Source organism: Schistocerca nitens, chromosome 1 (assembly GCF_023898315.1).
Source record: "Schistocerca nitens isolate TAMUIC-IGC-003100 chromosome 1, iqSchNite1.1, whole genome shotgun sequence".
NCBI classification, from domain to species: domain Eukaryota; kingdom Metazoa; phylum Arthropoda; class Insecta; order Orthoptera; family Acrididae; genus Schistocerca; species Schistocerca nitens.
Window position 1 is genome coordinate 734,644,480 of NC_064614.1, and position 16,773 is coordinate 734,661,252.

Sequence of the window (16,773 nt, forward strand, 5' to 3'; positions counted from 1 at the left end):
AAAAAATTGCTGATTGAAATTTCCTGTTTCAATGATTGCCATCCAGATTCGCATATCATATCCGTGACACCCTCTCTCCGACCCCGCGGTAATACAAAACGAGCTGCCTTCTTTGAACTTTTTCGACGTTCCCGTCAGTCCTATCTGATAAAGATCCCATACCACGAAGCAGTACTCGAGAGGAGGACAGATATGGGTAATATAAGCAGTCTTATTATTAAACTTGTTGCATCTTCAGTCTCCTATCATCCTGTCCCTTTCTCTTTTTTCCCCATATGTTTCTCTGCTCGCCAATACTGCAGAGAACCTCCTCATTTATTACCTTATCTGTTCACCTATTTGTCAACCCCTCTTCCGTAGCACCACATCTCAAACGCTTCGATTCTCTTCTTTTCCGGTTCTCCCCTAGTGTATGCTTCACATCCATACGATTCTGTGCTCCGAAAGCATATACTCGGAAATTTCTTTCTCAAATTATGTCCTCTTTATGACAGTAGCTGACTTCTTTCGCTCAGGAAGCCCTCATTGCCTGTTCGAGTCTGCGTCTTACATCCTCGTTGCTTCATCCGCCTTGCATATTTTGCTTCCAACGTAGCAGAATCAATCCACTTAATCTGTTTCGTGGGCCCCAATTTTGATATTAAGTTTCTCGATAGTCTCTTTTCATCTACTTCTCACTAATTTCGTCCTGTTTCAGTTTAATCTCGGTCCTGAGTATGTGCTCATATGGCTGCTCATTCCGTTCCACAGCAACTCTTCCTCAGTTTCACTAAGAATAGCAATATCATCTGTGGACCTTATCATCGATACCCTTTCACCAGAAATTTTAATCCCAGTGCTGAACTCTTCTTTTGCATCCATCAGTGTTTCTTCGAAATAGACGTGGAACAAGAGGAGCGAAATATCACATGCCTGTGTCACCCTTTTTCATTGGGGTACTTCGTTCTTTATCTTCCTTTCTTACTTTTCCCTCTTTGCTCTTGCACATGTTGCATACTATGCCTCTTTCCTTATGGCTTCCACCTATTTCCCTGAAAATTCCCAACATTTTGCATCATTTTACATCGCCGAATGGTTTTTATAGGTTAACAAACCCTGTGAAAGCATTTTAATTTTTTTTTGAATCTTACTTCCGTCATCAACGTCGAAACATCCTCACTATTGTCTTAAGCTTACTTAAAGTGAAACTAATCTTCTAACGAATTCCGAATTTTGTTGATGAGATGACTGACTTTAAAAGAACCTGTGACTCTTAACTATGCTAATGCATTACTTAGAACGCGCTAGTGCGAAACTAATGACTGCCTAACTGTTAGTACCGCAAAAAAAGAACGCATTGCGCAGTGAAATGCATCCAATGCAAGTGTCAGTACCGTAGCGTAACGTTACTCAGTAGTACTGCTAATATACCAGAAGGAAATACAATCCGAATAAAGCTCTGCAACACCAAAATCATAGGTGAACAGCTGGCGTGTTAGTGCATCACACCAATCTTGCACCATAGTAAGTGAAGCAAAACTGTCTGAATGCATATCAAACAGACTGTTGTTCCTAGCTCAACAGTAGAGAGATATCTTGCTTGCTGAGCCTCACACAGCAAAATAATAAAAACAGATACCACTGAACGTCGACTTCTGCCACTCCCCCCCCCCCTCCGACCCCCCACCCACTCCCCTCTCGCAACCCCGACTCACGGGATGTCTTAAGACAATGTTTAAAATGCGAATGCATCAAAATGAGCGATAGCATTTTGATGGCAACTACGGTATGAACTATAGTTAAGTCATTTTGTTAAGAATGTATAGATCGCTGAATGAGAGCTATATATCTAATTTCCCTTAGCAGCCAGTTATAACCACATCAAGTTACATACAATCTATAAGGGTAGTCAAATGAAAACCGAACACTCTCCACGATGGGATCATGGAATGTTTTCATTCAAAAGTAATTACAATGTGCGTTAAGACATTTATCCCCCTGGGAAACAAGACAATCAGTTCCTGTTTCTTAGAACGCGGTCAGCCGCTGACGCATCCACAAGCTCACCCACTCTTGCACTCTCTCGTCCGCCTGAAACCAACGTCCACGCAGGTCTCCAAAGATGTGAAAACACACAGTGGAAGATCCGGGCTGTACGGAGGGTGCTGCATGTTACCCAACCAAATCGCCGAAGCGTAGCGTCTGTACTATTGGCAATGTGGTGGCGGGCGTCATCGTGCAATAGAATCATTCCGTCCCACAGCATTAATGGGCGCTTTAACTTAATGGCCCGTAGCAGTTTCTATAAAGTGTCTTCATAATGCTGTCCACTGATGGTAGTTCCACGCTCGGGTACCTCAACGAGCAGAGGGCCCCTGCAGTCGAAGAAGGAGGCTATCCTGAAGTTATCGGAACTTGTGTGAACAGCTTTCGATTTCTCTGGCAGGGGGGGAACTGGAATGTTTTCTGTTGGCTTTTTCTTTTGCCCTCGGATGGAATCATCCTGTAAATCGATAACGCACCCCCCCCCCCCCCCCCCCCACACACACACACACACTGCCAATCGAACGAAGGCTACGCTGCAGTTATTTCGTTGGGAAACACCATAGCACATGCGTGGACTATCAGTTTCAGTCGGACGAAGTGCTCTTGTTTAGATCTTCTTTACTTCCTCTGTCCATCGTATCTGGTACGGATCCCAGACTAACGAGCAACATACAAGTTCTGGCCGAACGAGAAATTTGTTTGGTCTTTGTTTTGTAGATGGACTACACTTCTTGAGGATCCCTCCAATGAATCTGAGTTTCGCATCAATTTTACCTGCTATTAGTTTCATATGGTTGTTCCTATTTAAATCGCCTAACGCGCAAACTCCTAGATATTTAATAGATGTGAGAGCTTCCAGTGACTGTTTTGTAATCGTGTAATCACGCAATGCCGGGCCTAGCTGCTAGTTATGCGAAATTGCGAAATACGTTCCATTTGTTTATACTGAGTGTTAACTGCCAATCCCTGCACCAAGCGTATCCAATGCGACGGAAATCGGCAGATGTGATGGACACAGAGAATTATCCAATGCGACGGAAATCGGCAGATGTGATGGACACGTAGAAGTATACAAATGATTACAAATTTAGAGAAATTGGATGATTTACTCAGCAGTAAAATTCACAAATTGGCCGTTATGCACGCAGTTATTCGGCCTGACATTGATTGACAGAGCTGTCAGATGTCATCCTGAGTGATTCAAATGGTTCAAATGGCTCCGAGCACTATGCGACTTAACTTCTGAGGTCAGCAGTCGCCTAGAACTTAGAACTAATTAAACCTAACTAACCTAAGGACATCACACACATCCATGCCCGAGGCAGGATTCGAACCTGCGACCGTAGCGGTCACGCGGTTCCAGACTGAAGCGCCAAGAACCGCACGGCCACACCGGCCGGCCATCCTGAGTGATGTTGGAGAGATCTGGCGAACTTGCTGCCCAGGGTAGGGTTTGTCAATCACGAAGACAAGCAGTAGAAAATCTCGCCGTGTGCGGGCGGGCACAGTCTTATTGGATTGTAAGTCCAAGATGGTTTTCCATGAAGGGCAATAAAAGTACAGAGGACGACACTCAGGTTGTATCCCACCGCCGAGAGGGGCGTCTCCAGACACTTCTTCGCTTGTCGTCGCGGATCAGTTCGAAGTGAGTCTCATGGCTGAGGACGATTCTACTCCAGTCATTGAGATTTCAGGCCAATTTGTTAACCTCTTTCTCTTGAATAAATCATCTAATTTTCCTCAAATTTTAATCATTTGTTCGACTGGGCATGTACATCACAGCACATTCTATTCCATTCGAATAATTGCTTTGTGGTGCGTAGTCTGCGTTGTTTTTTTTTTTTTGCGTTTAGTTACGCATTTTGGAGTCTCAAACAGGAAGGTCGCGCTTTTAGAAAATTCTTATTCTAAACATTGTAATTTGTCAGTAACTGCCACTCAGATTCTGAAGAGTGAAGCGCCATTGAAATAATCTCTTTCAGAACTACGATACTAGCAGTATACTGTTACATTTCCATTTGAAAAAGTAAAGCTGGTACTGAAATATTTTCAAAGACTGCAGTAGATAAGTGGAGATGCTTTCACAGTTCATTGTGGTGAAAACAGAATTTTAATATCTTAAACGGTTCAGGAAATATGCGAGCTGAACAGCTTAGGTGAATTATACTGTATATTGTAAACAGCAACGCCCCTGTAATATTTAACCGATCCAGATGCTCACGAAATACCCTCAGCAGAATGCCACGTGCGTAGCGCAGTGCATGCACGACCTCGGTTAGTCGGACAATCTGGCCGATACGAACAGCGCCGGTATCGCGCACTTCTTACGCATTCTGAGCTGTACTACCGTGCCTACGTCCAGTACAGCGGTTGGCGAATCCCAGCCACAAGAGACACGTTACTGATCCATTCACTCTGTCGGTTCAGCGCTCTGCCTCCAACACAGCACTCTTATGACAACTTGAGGTCCGCTGGGGACACTTTTAGCGAGGTATCTGAATGACTGTGGAAGAATAGCTGCCCATTCTTTCCCAAGAACAAAAACTAGAGAAGGTACTTTTGTTAGTCGCTGGAGCGAAGGCGTCGTTCTAACTCATATCAAAGGTGTCTCACTGGGTTTGGGTCGAGCTCTGGGCAGGCAAGTCCATTCAAAAATATTATTGTCAACAAACCATTCTGTCACAGGAGCTGTTTTATGACAGAGTAAAGAAACAATTGTCTTCTCTGACTGTCGCTTAGCATTCAGTATGGAAATGTGTGCCTCATGAGGAGACACTCGACAATTGCACCCCATTCTTTTTAACTCCCTATGGGCAGTCATTGTGCCAGCTGGACTGCTGCTAGCACTTTGGAACACAGGAGTGATTCCTTCCGCCGATTTCATGCAGTTTCTTACAACCACCCACCGCAATGCTCAATGGTTCCTGTCCGCCAGTACATGAGGTCTGCTTGGGCCTGGTTTAGCTGTGGTTGTTTCTTCGGGTTTCCACTTCACAGTCACATCATCAACAGTCGACTTGAACAGATTTTGAAGGGATTGAAATGTCCCTGCTGGATTTCTTTGCCCAATGACTAGTGTTAGTCCACATTCGAAATCACTGAGCTCTCCTTATCGGTCCATTCTTCTGTTACTGCACCTCTACTGACAACGTATTTCGTATTGGCTGGTCAGCCCTTGTGACATCTAGCGGTCAATTCCGCATTACGTAGGGATGCTCGGATACTTTTGATCAGATAATGTAGAAATGAATGATGAAGCTCGTCAGAATGGAGAGCTCAAGACATGTGACAGAGTTGATAGCATCGTCGGCAGTCAGAACTGAGACTCACCGCCCACGTAGCTGTAGTCAGACACGAAGTACCGCTTGCAGGTCTGGTTGGTGGTGCACGCCCCGTCCACGCCCAGGTACGGGTTGCATTCCTCCTCCACGAAGCCGTAGTCCTGCAACAAGAATACAACAATCATGTCGAGAACAAGCCTTCTTTTTATGTGATATGAAAGCAATAGTATATCAGAGTTCTGCGATATGATATGTTTTAGAACGACTAGCTACTGAAGAATATTTCTGTATAACAGACACACATCATTTATCTTTGTCGATGGCACAAGTGATATTGTGAAAGGCAGGCAACGTGATATAAGTAATGTAGCCGATAGCGTAGTCAGTAACATCAGCACGTGACTTCCAGAGAACAGATTAACATTTGACAGCAACAAAACGGGGTGCAATCTATTTCTAACACGGAACACTTGTAAAAGTGTAATGTTATTGTTCCAAGGTGACCAGCCAGTGAAGCAGATAATTTTTAAAACTTTTAGGACTGAGGAAAGTTGGAAGGTTTACTTGGAAGTATCGAGTACAAGATCATAAGAATAACCTGCATTGTCTGTGACACTGAAAACAGAAGGCTTGTTTACTTTGTTTACTTTGATTACTTCCCCTCTATCAACTCGTACGGTGTTATATTTTCAGGCAATTCTGTGAACTCATCAAGAAAATTGTTAGTTCAGAAAAGAACTGTCAGACTGATCTGTGGTGCGAACAGGCCGTTGTTCAAGTGCATCGGTATTCTAATTCTGCCGTCACTGTACACATACTCTGTAGAGGGAGTTATTGTTGAAACTTGTGGCGCAGGTTGTTGAGTGGGGTTCGGGCTGGGGATTGCACAGGCGTGGGCTCATTGCAACAATTATTTATTCGGCATAAAACCTTCTTAATAACTGACCAATAATACAATAAGAGTGAAACCGGACTTACTCTGCATCGTGGTATAGTTTTTGAAAGCACGACTCAAACGAGAGAAAATACCTTCAGCACGACAAACAAAATTTAGAAAAATCCTTTGGCCTAGCACACAGCATTGGGCATCAACAATAACAATTAAAATATAACCCTTGACAGGAAATACAATAAATATAACTCCTGGAGTGAACCGTAAGACACTAATACAAACCTCAAACTTAAATTATGTAATCTACGCGGCACATCCTGAATATTGATCTACTAGTATCCAACATGATCACCCGCACATGGCTTATAATGAGGTGACATTCTTTGTACAAATGGGATTAACAAATCAGTCACGCTTACAGTGTAGTACAAATAACAACTTTCTGTATAATACAATCCAATCACATTCATGACGCGTAAATTAGCAAAGCTAAATTGGCTCTCTCTTTCGGAGAACAGCCGCCCCAGCCCCCGCCCCCGCCCCCCCCCCCCCCCCCACACACACACATACCCACAGAGAGAGAGAGAGAGAGAGAGAGAGAGAGAGAGAGAGGGAGAGAGGGAGAGAGAGGCCGTGCCTTCAAGCAACCACGACTTCTCACTCGATAACGACAGTCTTCCATGTATAATATTTTTTGCTAACCAGTACACTTTAGGCACCGCTTCTACTCGGCACCGCAAGCTGTATTGAATCACTCAGCCACCAGAATGCAACCGTCAGTTACTAAAGCACACAGGTAGTGTTCCTCTTGACATGCACAAGCTCATTTCTTCCCCTCCATTAGAAACACTATCCACACGCCCGGTAAAAGACACCAACCGCTCCAACAGGTGTCGTTTTCACAAAGCGGCCATGCTGTTAGGGCTGGGAAACATGTGAGCTTTTTCCCTCACACAGTTTGCAACTCTCAGGTAGTGTTTGCAGAACTGTTTACACTAGGGCCGAGTTTCCGCTGTTAGTTACTGTCTGACAGGCCCTTGCGAGCGATTCCAGTCTGAAAGTTTTGCGAGATTATTTCTCGGAATCGTTTACACACTGCAGGATGACAGTGTATGTGAGAGCTGAGAGACGACTTTCGGCGAGATTTTTCAGTCGTAGTTGTGTAGTGAAGGAATGGGGTTGCGATGGAAGAGCGTGGGACTTCAGATGCACTTTTAATACTGTTAGTGGTAGAGAAAAAAATATAAACGAATGTGTTCATGTTGCAGGCAAGCATCTCACTGTAGAGCTTGTGGTGGAAAATCCACAACAATACCGAAATTTTACGTGGATGACAGCAATGGAAATGGGAGAAGTACTGTTTATAAGGGACCCAAAATGTCTAGTCTAGATACTATTGTACGTAAATTCAATAGTGTTAAAGACAGACCGTTTGTGCATGTAACGCCTCAGCTGTTGTTATTCTCTTTAGTATTTGGTAAAGTAACAATAACGATGAGGTAACATTACGCCAGTTGCATCTTGATAACGATAGATGTTCAAAAGCCAAATAAGGTGGATACCTGATAGTTGGAGCATTTCCGGGCATACTTTTATTTAAACTTGTTTTATTACTTATATTGACTTCAGGAACTACTCGTAAATTCCATAAGGTCTGTTCTTCAACACCCGATATGATAATATAATCGATGCATACCACGTAAAATTATAGATGCAGCTATAATACTTGACGTTATGTGGCAATTTTCCGAGTTCTGAAACAATTACTTTTAAACATGACTTCACTTGTTTCTCTGTGTTGATTAATCTAAGTTATAAAATTACTTTGCCTGATTCCTTGAATTTTGGATATTCTGGTAAATTTCTTCTGTGGAAGAGTTGAAAATTTGTGCCATTTCAGGCAGCAAACTTTGCTTCTTATCTCAGTTCCTGGAGTCCAGTAACTACACATCCTATAACGTTGGTCTCTCCTCGTACAAACTAGCTAAATGGGCAAATTCGTCCTGAGTCCACTTCCTGGAAGTTTCCATCATTAGTTATTTTTCCGAAACATTGCTGACGTTCACTATCAGTGCGTATCCATCGCGACAGTAGTCTCAGCTTTCCCGATAACGTCAGCAAATGTTCAGAGGAGAACGTGTTGCGTCGTTGATGTGGCATAGTGTACGGTGCGCTGGATTACTAGTCTTGTTTTCCATGTCAACATCGGATAGAGTCCCTCCAGTCCCAATATATTTTATTTTCATTTGTTAATTCTATACACTTCCCCCCATTAACCATGGACCTTGCCGTTGGTGGGGAGGCTAGCGTGCCTCCCGATACAGATGGCCGTACCGTATGTGCAACCACAACGGAGGGGTATCTGTTGAGAGGCCAGACAAACGTGTGGTTCCTGAAGAGGGGCAGCAGCCTTTTCAGTAGTTGCAGGGGCAACAGTCTGGATGATTGACTGATCTGGCCTTGTAACACTAACCAAAACGGCCTTGCTGTTCTGGTACTGCGAACGGCTGAAAGCAAGGGGAAACTACAGCCGTAATTTTTCCCGAGGGCATGCAGCTTTACTGTGTGGTTAAATGATGATGGCGTCCTCTTGGGTAAAATATTCCTGAGGTAAAATAGTCCTCCATTCGGATCTCCTGGCGGAGACTACTCAAGAGGACGTCGTTATCAAGAGAAAGAAAACTGACGTTCTACGGATCAGAGCGTGGAATGTCAGGAGGAACAAGACTTTTGGTCAGGTGAATACAGGGTTATAAATACAAAATCAAATAGGGGTAATGAAGGAGTAGGTTTAATAATGAATTAAAGAAATAGGAATGTGGGTAAGCTACTACAAACAGCATAGTGAACGCATTATTGTGGTCAAGATAGACAGGAAGCCCACGCCTACTACAGTAGTACAAATTTATATGCCAACTATCTCTGCAGATGACGAAGAAATTTAAGAAATGTATGATGAGATAAAAAAAATTATTCAGGTAGTGAAGGGAGACGAAAATTTAATAGTCATGGGTGACTCCTATTCGATAGTAGGAAAAGGAAGAGAAGGAAACGTAGTAGGTGAATATGGATTGGGGGGAAGGAATGAAAGAGGAAGCCGCCTGGTAGAATTTTGCACAGAGCATAACTTAATCATAGCTAACACTTGATTCAAGAATCATAAAAGAAGGTTGTATACATGGAAGAAGCCTGGAGATACTAAAAGGTATCAGATAGATTATATAATGGTAAGACAGGGATTTAGGAACCAGGTTTTAAATTGTAAGACATTTCCAGGGGCAGATGTGGACTCTGACCACAATCTATTGGTTATGAACTGTAGATTAAAACTAAAGAAACTGTAAAAAGGTGGAAATTTAAGGAGATGGGACCTGGATAAACTGAAATAATCAGAGGTTGTACAGAATTTCAGGGAGAGTATAAGGGAACAATTGACAAGAATGGGGGAAAGAAATACAGTAGAAGAAGTATGGGTAGCTCTGAGGGATGAAGTAGTGAAGGCAGCAGAGGATCATGTAGGTAAAAAGACGAGGGCTAGTACAAATCCTTGGGTAACAGAAGAAATATTGAATTTAATTGATGAAAGGAGAAAATATAAAAACGCAGTAAATGAAGCAGGCAAAAATGAATACAAACGTTTCAAAAATGAGATCGACAGGAAGTGCAAAATGGCTAAGCAGGGATGGCTAGAGGACAAATGTAATGATGTAGAGGCTTATCTCACTAGGGGTAAGATAGATACTGCCTACAGGAAAATTAAAGAGATATTTGGAGAAAAGAGAGCTACTTGTATGAATATCAAGAGCTCAGGTGGAAACCCAGTTCTAAGCAAAGAAGGGAAAGCAGAAAGGTGGAAGGAGTATATAGAGGGTCTATACAAGGGCGATGTACTTGAGGACAATATTATGGAAATGGAAGAGGATGTAGATGAAGATGAAACGGGAGATACGATACTGCGTGAAGAGTTTGACAGAGCACTGAAAGACCTGAGTCGAAACAAGGCCCCGGGAGTAGACAACATTCCATTGGAACTACTGACGGCCTTGGGAGAGCCAGTCCTGACAAAACTCTACCATCTGGTGAGCAAGATGTATGAGACAGGCGAAATACACTCAGACTTCAAGAAGAATATAATAATTCCAATCCCAAAAAAAGCAGGTGTTGACAGATGTGAAAATTACCGAACAATCAGTTTAATAGGTCACAGCTGCAAAATACTAACGCGTATTCTTTACAGATGAATGGAAAGACTGGTAGAAGCCGACCTCGAGGAAGATCAGTTTGGATTCCGTAGAAATGTTGGATCACGTGAGGCAATAATGACCCTACGACTTATCTTAGAAAATAGATTAAGGAAAGGCAAACCTACGTTTCTAGCATTTGTAGACTTAGAGACAATGTTGACTGGAATACTTCCTTTCAAATTCTAAAGGTGGCAGGGATAAAATAGAGGGAGCGAAAGGCTATTTACAGTTTGTACAGAAAGCAGATGGCAGTTACAAGAGTCGAGGGGCATGAAAGGGAAGCAGCGGTTTGGAAGGGAGTGAGATGGGGTTGTAGCCTCTCTCCGATGTTATTCAATCTGTATATTGAGCAAGCAACAAAGGAAACAAAAGAAAAATTCGGAGTAGGTATTAAAATCCATGGAGAAGAAATAAAAATTTTGAGGTTGGCCGATGACATTGTAAGTCTGTCAGCAAAGACTTGGAAGAGCAATTGAACGGAATGGACAGTGTCGTGAAAGGAGGATATAAGATTAACATCAACAAAAGCAAAACGAGGATAATGGAAAGTAGTCGAATTAAGTCGGATGATGCTGAGGGAATTAGATTAGGAAATGAGACACTTAAAGTAATAAAGGAGTTTTGCTATTTGGGGAGAAAAATAACTGATGGTCGAAGAAGAGAGGATATAAAATGTAGACTGGCAATGGCAAGGAAAGCGTTTCTGAAGAAGAGAAATTTGTAAACATCGAGTGTAGATTTGTCAGGAAGTCGTTTCTGAAAGTATTTGTATGGAGTGTAGCCATGTATGGAAGTGAAACATGGACGATAAATAGTTTGGAGAAGATGAGAATAGAAGCTTTCGAAATGTGGTGCTACAGAAGAATGATGAAAATTAGATGGGTAGATCACGTAACTAATGAGGAGGTATTGAATAGAATTGGGGAGAAGAGGAGTTTGTGGCACAACTTGACAAGAAGAAGGGACCAGTTGGTAGGACATATTCTGAGGCATCAAGGCATCACAAATTTAGCATTGGACAGCAGCGTGGAGGGTAAAAATCGTAGAGGGAGACCAAGAGATGAATACACTAAACAGATTCAGAAGGATGTAGGTTGCGGTAAGTACTGGGAGATGAAGAAGCTTGCACAGGATAGAGTAGCATGGAGAGCTGCACCAAACCAGTCTCAAGACTGAAGACCACAACAACAACAACAACAATTCTATACAATATGTCCGTGATGTTTTATATGGTATTGCTGCGTAACGTTAAGTCTGGAAATTTCGAAATTGACTAACTGCTCGTGCTGTTCGTTTATGTGGTAAAACGGGTGATTTCTTACCACGGCCAAATATTATGGCTTAAAGCAAGCCATTTCGTGGGTAGTTCTATTTAATTTGTTCATGAGTAGGGTAAAATATATTAGCAAGATGTGGTCGTGTGCAATATGTGAAATACAGCGTTAATCTGGGACACACTATGGCCGCTCGCTACTCTCCGACAATGCCGGTATAGTTTTCCTTGACTGAGAGCTATGGCGAGCAGCTCTCCGCAGATGGAGATTGCAGTCTACTCGGCGTGCGCGACTATCTGAGATCTTTCCCCACTCTGGGACACTGCCGTCGGGCTGACTCTCGGCACTGTTTACAGGACACGTATTACCGGCAAAAGCTCTCTGAGTGTGAAAAACGCTCACGTCTATACCTCACTTTGGTGGTGTCCCGCCGACAGCTGTGCAGCGTACAGCTCGAAGAGGATCTTGTTCCTGGCGATCCAGCAACTGACGACCACGCCGTCCACAACTGTTCCTGTGGCTCCCTTTCTGACCAGCCTAAGACTCCCACGCAAGTACCCACCTCCGAGCGCAGCCTGAGCTGCCAGCCTCGATTGCCACTTCGAACTCTTCACACGCCTGGCTGACTGTTGACGCCACGCCACTGGCGATCCGACCGCGCACACGGTGCTGTGTGCCGGAACGTGTACCGCGTTCCAAGCGGAGCAGGTGACTGCTGCGTCCTCGTCTCACGCTGTTCCACCACGGCTTGTAGTGGCGCCACTGACTGTGCCTCTGTCTCAGCGCAGTCACGATATTGGCGCTAACGTGCGCGGCTGTATGGGGCAGGAGGCTACACGTGTCGCGAATTACAAATCATGGTACACAACACTGACTCATCTATCATTCGTTCCGAACATGACGTGGAGAGAGATATGCTCTTGGAGAAGACTTCCTTAAAGGTTCTACAGAAAAGTGTGCAGTATTCCGCAGGTCTCATTTGCAGCAGGCTTTCAGTAGCACTGAGAAAACGAATGATATATCCCAGCGCTTACAGCGCTGTACGACAGCTGGCGTTCTCGTAGCGTATTCAAAAGGCTCGTCAATCTTTGAATCTCGATTTGTCAACAACTGTTGAGAAGTGTATCGCTGTGGAGCACCATTTGTTAATTTTGAAGTGGTGAGCAGTTGAGTTAATGCTTCCCTTGACACAGTGCCAATGTCAGTCCTCAGATAACGTGATGGACACCAGTTTGAGCCAATGGTATGGATGTAGCAGATGAAGAAAATTATTATAGAAATCTTCAGTTAAACGCTTCTGGGTATATGATCACATCGTCATGTTGTTTCATAGACCAGCGTCTCGACCGCTCCTCCAAATGCTCTTCTCTGGGTTCTGTATTCACTTGGTCGTCTACTAGCAAGTCAGCCACTTACCATGAAGAGGAATATACGGGCAGGTGGTTGAAATTATTCCGAAGCAGTCTGCCGACTTGAATCGCTATGATGGATATAGGTTCCCATCATGTCGGGTATCTTGCTATACACCACACATTCCTTCTCTTCCACGTTTCTCTCTACAGCCTCTTGAATCTTACGGTCGTGTGGTGCGACATGTGGAAACGTCAAGTAAATCCGCAGGACAGCCAAGCCACAGCCGTGCAGATATTCGTGTGGCCTGAGGCGTCTTGTAACGGTTCGCGCGGCTCCCACCCTCGGAGGTTCGATTCCTCCCTCGGGCATGGGTGTGTGTTGTCCTTAGCGTAAGTTAGTTTAGGTTAGATTAAGTAGTGCGTAAGTCTAGGGAGCGATGACCTCAGCTACGGTCGCAGGTTCGAATCCTGCCTCGGGCATGGATGTGTGTCATGTCCTTAGGTTAGTTAGGTTTAAGTAGTTCTAAGTTCTAGGGGACTTATGACCACAGATGTTGAGTCCCATAGTGCTCAGAGCCATTTGAACCATTTTTCGATGACCTTAGCAGTTTGGTCCCATAGTCCTTACCACAAATTTCCAAATTTACAAGCCACTACACGTCGCTGTACTGCTCATCATTTCTGTCATCTACAACCAACCCATCCTTCTCAGTAACACAGTAATGTATTTAGTCTAACCCTAGGCAGCAAACTAACATGGAATGCAAATCTCTCTATACAGCACTAGGCCCAAAATCGACTAAAATTTCTAGCAGGCCGCACACGGTTCATTCCAGGAGATATATTTATTGTATTTCCTGTCTGTATTCGAGGGTCGTATTGTAATTGTTATTGTTGATGCCCAATGCTGTGTGCTAGGCCAAAGGCTTTTTCTCAATTTTGCTTGTCGTGCTGAAAGTATTTTCTCTCGTTTGAGTCGTACTTACAAAATCTATAACGCGATGCACAGTAGATTCTGTTTCACTCTTATTGTATTGTTGGTTCGTTATTAAGAAGGTTTTTATGCTTCGCCGTAGATGGTAAAGCTTGGTTTAATCCTGCGTGCGGGTGGGGATTTCTCTTCGTTTCACACCCTCTAGGATGGACCCAGGTCCATTTAGCCTGACATCAAATATTTCGTGGCGGTAACAGCCGGCCAGGGCCCGCCATCCTCACCTCGCTTTTGCCGCGACAAAGAAAGGCTGCACTCTACTTGCAGTAAGGCCAATAGAGCGGTCGCTGGCTTTGGCCACGGGCTTTTCCATCTTTGCAGTATTTATTAAACGCATAAAACCTGTGGCTGAAGAGTGGTTTTATCCGCTGGGGAACTGAATTTACGCAATAAATAAATAAATAAATACTGTTACAATCAAGAAAAGTTTTACTGAAGTTATTAATGGCCGCACAGGTCTGTGTTCGTTTATTACAGTAATGTATTTACTTGTAATTTTTATCATCGTCAGCAGACTAATGTTCAAATTGTACTTTTCTGAGTTCTTGGTTACACCACCAGGGTTCCTGGTAAGAAATTCGTAGATTTGCTCTTTCCCCACAGTTCCTGAAGGTCTGTAACGGCTATGCGGAAATAATCAGTTGACGAAATGAAATGTGTGTTTCACACATGAGGCCACTACTTGTTCAAAGGCAAGAATCCAGGGCTGAGTGGCGGTGCCAGGTGGCACGTTACCTTTCCGTAGCGGCCTCCAGCGAGGTAGGCGAAGCCCCCGGAGCAGCCCTGGTCGAGCACGCTGCAGCCCATCAGGTCCTGCACCGACAGCACCGGCTGCAGCGTGTTGTTGGTCTTGATGCGCAGCCGAGATTCCAACATGGCGGCTGACGCGAACGCGAAGCAGCTCCCGCAGTTCGCCTGATCCCTGGACACACAGTACACCATCCGTACAAAGTGCGTTATTTAGCTTTAATACGTTAACAGATTGAAACCACTAGTACACATGAAAAGCTACACGTGTCAAGCGCCAGCTCTTTGCTGCCACCACTTGAAATGACGGTCTGTACTTGCCTCTTTACAAGGCAAGAACAAAAAGATATTAAAAATATTATTATATTGTCATTTAGAGGAATGAAAGGTTATTGCGTGATAGTGGGAATGCTATGTGTGTTCTGGACCACTTTTCGTGAATTTTGCATCTGAATCTTGAGGATCCAGTGATATCATCGTCCTTATAATTGATGTCATCGTTCTTACCATTAATGTATCATCCTTATCAGTGACGTCATCAGTGGCATCATCATCCTTATCAGTGGGAAGCTATGCCCCCTCCCCTTCCCCATATCTCTAGCCAGTTACAGTGCAGTATTAACACGAAGCAACCAATGAACCATGCAAGACGGTAAGTTAACAAGTACCACTGAGTCATGTGCCAACTTCACAGTTATAAGTTGTGAAACCGAATTAATGTTAATGGTGTTATTGTGCCGATTCTGTTGACTAGTTTCACACATGTTGGAGATTCAGAAGTCCCACGCAAGCGCAGAAGCACGTAAACGCATGTGGATAACGTGATACCAATACATAATACCCACGTGTCATCTGGCAGCCTAGCCTAAACATCCCATTTTCTATTATAAAATTTTGTGGTGCGGATCCCTTGGCTCCAACTTGCTGCCAGCAGATGTGGCTCAGGTTGGTAACGCCTCATACGCGGTCAAATTTGTCTGACAGATTCGCTCTTTGCTATCTGAGGTTCGTCAAACAAGTCCATTTACATGCCAACAGAGTTTGTCAATAAAACCTAACTTTTGAAGCAGACGCTGTTCGTGTCGTGAAGTACTTTGATATTAGTTGGAATGGCTACCAATGAAGACAAATCATTTCTTGCGTTGATTTTAGCACTGTGTGTAGAGAAGAAAAAGTGGCTAGTAAAGGAAATGGTTGAAAGAGAAATACACCCACGGAAATCTGTTGAAAGAAATGTTACACTCAGAACCTAGTGATTACATAAACTGCAAATGGACAATCACACTTTTAGTAACCGAGTTACTTCGTCTTTACATTGAAAAAGAAGATACAAACATGTGAATAATTATTCTATCCCACTTGATCCTCTAATCAAAGTTCATTAAGATACCTGCCATGGGAACATATACCTCGTACATCATCGTGGAAGAACCGGAGAGCTTCGATTTTTTTTAATTGCTCTCCCGCTGGCAAGTTACGCTTAGAATATTGTTATCCTCTCAAGTTCTCCCTGCGTAACATATGGCTGGGAAAGACACAACGTACCAATTTGGTACTTGCCAGCACTGCTTTGTATTTATCCTCGATTAGTTTCCATTCTTGTGGAAAGTCAAAATATATTGAGATGAATTGTAGTAAAACTCATTTTCGTTTAACATACATGGCGAAACGTGAACACGAACAACGTCTGCCATTTTATCAAATTTACCCATAGTCAAAATTTCTCTCAGACGCGTCAAACACACAGCATAGCAAACAAGCAAAGCAGTGTAGTACAGCGTCAAATATGTGACAAACATAGTAAAATTTGGCAGATTGTTTGATCGTGTACGAGGCCTCTCGGTGTGTGAATACTGAGTCTGCGGACAGTTTGGCACCTAGGACACAGTAAGGTACCTGCAGCACAGGACGTCCGCTCCTTTTTGCACTGTGTGGGGCGCTTACCCCCGGTTTGTGTTACGGCTGCT

At 43.7% G+C, this 16,773-nt stretch overlaps 1 protein-coding gene across 1 annotated transcript in view; it reads right to left on the reverse strand.

Annotated features, from left to right (window-relative positions):
- LOC126260173 (dipeptidyl peptidase 1-like) overlaps positions 1-16,773 on the reverse strand; it is an 85,865-nt gene that overhangs the window by 18,825 nt on the left and 50,267 nt on the right. The window contains exons 7-8 of the mRNA XM_049957439.1: positions 14,795-14,981; positions 5,356-5,467 (exon numbers count right to left, since the gene is read on the reverse strand). Of these exons, the coding sequence (XP_049813396.1) occupies positions 5,356-5,467; positions 14,795-14,981 (299 nt within the window). The remainder of the gene's footprint in view (positions 1-5,355; positions 5,468-14,794; positions 14,982-16,773) is intronic.